This window comes from Fonticula alba, assembly GCF_000388065.1.
Source record: "Fonticula alba strain ATCC 38817 unplaced genomic scaffold supercont2.13, whole genome shotgun sequence".
Taxonomy (NCBI): domain Eukaryota; order Rotosphaerida; family Fonticulaceae; genus Fonticula; species Fonticula alba.
In genome coordinates this window covers 195,750-198,684 of record NW_009242983.1, presented here as the reverse complement: position 1 = coordinate 198,684, position 2,935 = coordinate 195,750, and the positions used below count along the sequence as shown (strand labels likewise).

Sequence of the window (2,935 nt, the reverse complement as noted above, 5' to 3'; positions counted from 1 at the left end):
GCGGGCGCGGGGGGCGGGGGGGGGGGGGGGGGGGCGGGGGGGGGGAGGGGGGGACATGGGCGGGCGAGAGCCAACGGTGGTGGTCGCGCGGCGGCCTCCGGCGGACGAATCCTACGCCCCCCGGGGCCGAGGGCCACCGGACGAGGCGGCGGGACGGGGGCCCCCGGGCCCGCCCGCCGCGCGGCCGGGCGGGCAGGGGGCGGGACGCGCGGCGTCGACAGCCTCCGCCCGTGAGGGGGGGCGCAGGCCCCGGGGCGTGAGCAAAGAGGGGGGAGGGAGGAGGAGAAGGGAGGACGGCGACAGCAGTGGAGGGCACATACGAGGGGGGAAAGGGGGCGGAGGGGGGGAGGAGAGAGGGGGGATACGAAGAGATCTGGCGCTACCCACACGGAAGGGGAGGCGGTGGGCATTTTTTTTGTGCGTATGCACAGGGCGACGGGGGGCGGCGAGGAGCAGCGAGCCATGTCTCCCCCCCCCGCCCCCCGGTTACCGGAGCCCACTCGACCCGGCCGGCAGGCACACGCAGAAGGCGCCTGCATGCCACAGTTCATTGGCACCTGGGACTTTGCAGGCTGCCTCCCGCCGGACCGGGCGCAGATGCACGGCGGCCGGGGGGGTGGGGGGTGGGGGGCGGAATGTGCGGTGCACACGGGCGCGGGCTTTCATCTTCTCGGGAGAGGGGGTGCGTGTATTGTTGGCCCTGGTCGGGTCTGGTGCGCGTGCGGATACTCACTCCCGCACTGGTCCCAAGGGGCATGGGCGAGGAAGGCAGGGTCTTGGGAGAGAAAGAGAGAGAGAGAGAAAGGGGGAGGCGAGAGGGCACACACACACACACGATCGGAGCACGTGCGGGCAGGCACAGGGCGCACTGCCGGCGCGCGACGTGCCTCAGGCATCCTGGGTGTAGGCGGCCTCCAGGCGATCGAGCTGCTCGGCCCGGACCCGGCGCGCCTTGGCCCGGAGGAAGGGCGACACGGTCTGGTAGACAATGGCGTCCGGGGTGTGGCCGTCGAGCTCGGGGCGCGAGCTGGCCGGCGGCACGGGCGCCGCGGCGGCCCAGTCCCGCGACAGGCGCACCCGGGTGGCGGCCATTGTCTCGTGCTGCACGGCCACCGGGCCGCAATCGTACACCACCTGGAGCAGGTCCCCCTCCACGGCGAGGGACTCGTCATCGACGCCCTCCGGGCCGGTGAACTCCTCGCGCGCATGCGTCACCGGCAGGTAGACCCCCTGCGCGGCGGCCGTCGGGTCCAGCCGAACGGCAAACGACCCGGGGAGGGAGATCTTGCCGGGCGCGTCGATCGGGGACTTCATCACCTCGCTGGGGCCCGGTGCAGGGAGGGGGAAGCATCCGCAGGAGACAGAGGCGGCGCGTCAGACGGGCGGGCGGGGGGGGGGGGCACAGGACAGAGTGCCGGCAGGTGTGGGACGCCTCCCCGCGGTCGGGCGGGCGGGCGAGCGAGCGGCTGTGACAGGAAGAGAGGGGCGGGGGCCGTACCGCGCGGCGCCCGACGGCAAGACCACGCGACAGAGCTTGGTGGCCAGGCTCAGCTCGTCGCGGTTGACCTTCTGCAGCAGGCCGGCGCCCATGCCGAAGGCGACATTCTGCGCGGCGAAGCCGGCCTCGGCCATGGCGTCCAGCAGCCGGCTGATGGCCGGCAGGGTGACCCCGTCGCCATGGATGACCGAGGCCCCGGTGATGACCTTGAAGCCGCGGGTGTTGATCGTGTAGCCGAACACCTTGGACATGATGCTGTGCGAGGGGCGGCGGGCGGGCCACCGAGGCAGGGGTGAGCGGTGAAGGGCGGGCGGGGACAAGAGAGGCGGGGGAGGCCATGGCACGGGGAGGCCCTCGGCCGCGGTCCTGGCCGTGACATGCCCACGCGCGGGCACACGCGCAAGGGGGAGAGAAGGAGAAAAGGAGGGGGCGATGCGCGGGCGGCATGGCGCGAGGCGTACTTCAGGGCGTCCATCACCACGGCCACGATGTCGCCGCTGTCCGGGCGCACAACCAGCCAGCCCCCGGCGCGGACCTTGGCCTCGGCCACGGCCGGCAGGAGCTCCCGCAGCGCGCGGCCATAGTCCAGGGAGTCCATGACCACGGCGAAGATGGAGCTGCCGAAGGTTTCGATCATGTGCAGCATGGCGGCCTGGGGGCATGCGGAGCAGGCCGGCAGCGGCCGGCGACGCGGGGGCACAGTCAGCACCGGCCGAGAAGCGCACAGGGCGGCAAGAAGAGGGGAAAGGCCCGCCGGGTGTCGCCGGCCGGGCGCGAGGCGCACCTTCTCCGTCTCGAAGGACGTCATGACCGAGTGCTCGGTGGCCGGGATGCTGACCCCGGCGAAGTGCCCATCATTGAGGGCATACTGGGCGAAGTAGGCGGCCGACACATTGTCGGTCCCCTCGAAGTTGAGCTTGGGTGGGGCGTGTCAGCATGGCGCGTCCGTGGCCGGGGGGCTCGTCGATGGGACAGGGGCAGGACAGCGGCGGGCCGGGTGGCGCGTGCGTGCGTGCGTGCGTGCATATCGGCGCGGGAACAGGGCGCCACCAGGGGGCCGCTCCGTACCAGGTGCGCGGTGCCCCCGATGATGGTCTGCTCGACGGAGGTGCACCCGCGGAAGCCGAAGTCGTGCAGGCGCGACGGGACCAGGGCCATGCTCTCCGGGTCGCAGGTCTTCTCGAAGGCCTGCTCGATGATGGTGCGGGCTTTGCGCGAGAGGGTGGCCACGGTGGAGGGATACTGTGCGGGGCGTTTGGCAGTCAGACCCCCGACGCGGAAGGGCAAGTGAAGCGGGGCCCCGAGCGAAGCCCCTGGCCTCGGCAGCCGGAGGCATGGTCACAGCAAGAGGGTGCCGCCCCCCCCCCCCCCCCCCCCCCCGGCGGGGGGCCGGGAACCCCCCCCCCCTTTGCGGCGGCAACGACGGCGGGGGCGGCG

At 73.2% G+C, this 2,935-nt stretch overlaps 2 protein-coding genes across 2 annotated transcripts in view; both read right to left on the bottom strand.

Moving 5' to 3' along the window:
• Positions 1 to 359, bottom strand: part of H696_05718 — a 1,541-nt gene extending 1,182 nt beyond the window's left edge. The window contains exon 1 of the mRNA XM_009499531.1: positions 321 to 359. The gene's annotated coding sequence lies outside the window, so the exon portion shown is untranslated. The remainder of the gene's footprint in view (positions 1 to 320) is intronic.
• Positions 360 to 888: 529 nt separating this feature from the next.
• H696_05717 (hypothetical protein) overlaps positions 889 to 2,935 on the bottom strand; it is a gene marked incomplete at both ends in the record, with an annotated part of 2,717 nt that continues 670 nt past the window's right edge. Inside the window, 5 exons of the mRNA XM_009499530.1 lie at positions 889 to 1,321; positions 1,499 to 1,753; positions 1,960 to 2,150; positions 2,283 to 2,414; positions 2,567 to 2,740. Of these exons, the coding sequence (XP_009497805.1) occupies positions 889 to 1,321; positions 1,499 to 1,753; positions 1,960 to 2,150; positions 2,283 to 2,414; positions 2,567 to 2,740 (1,185 nt within the window). The remainder of the gene's footprint in view (positions 1,322 to 1,498; positions 1,754 to 1,959; positions 2,151 to 2,282; positions 2,415 to 2,566; positions 2,741 to 2,935) is intronic.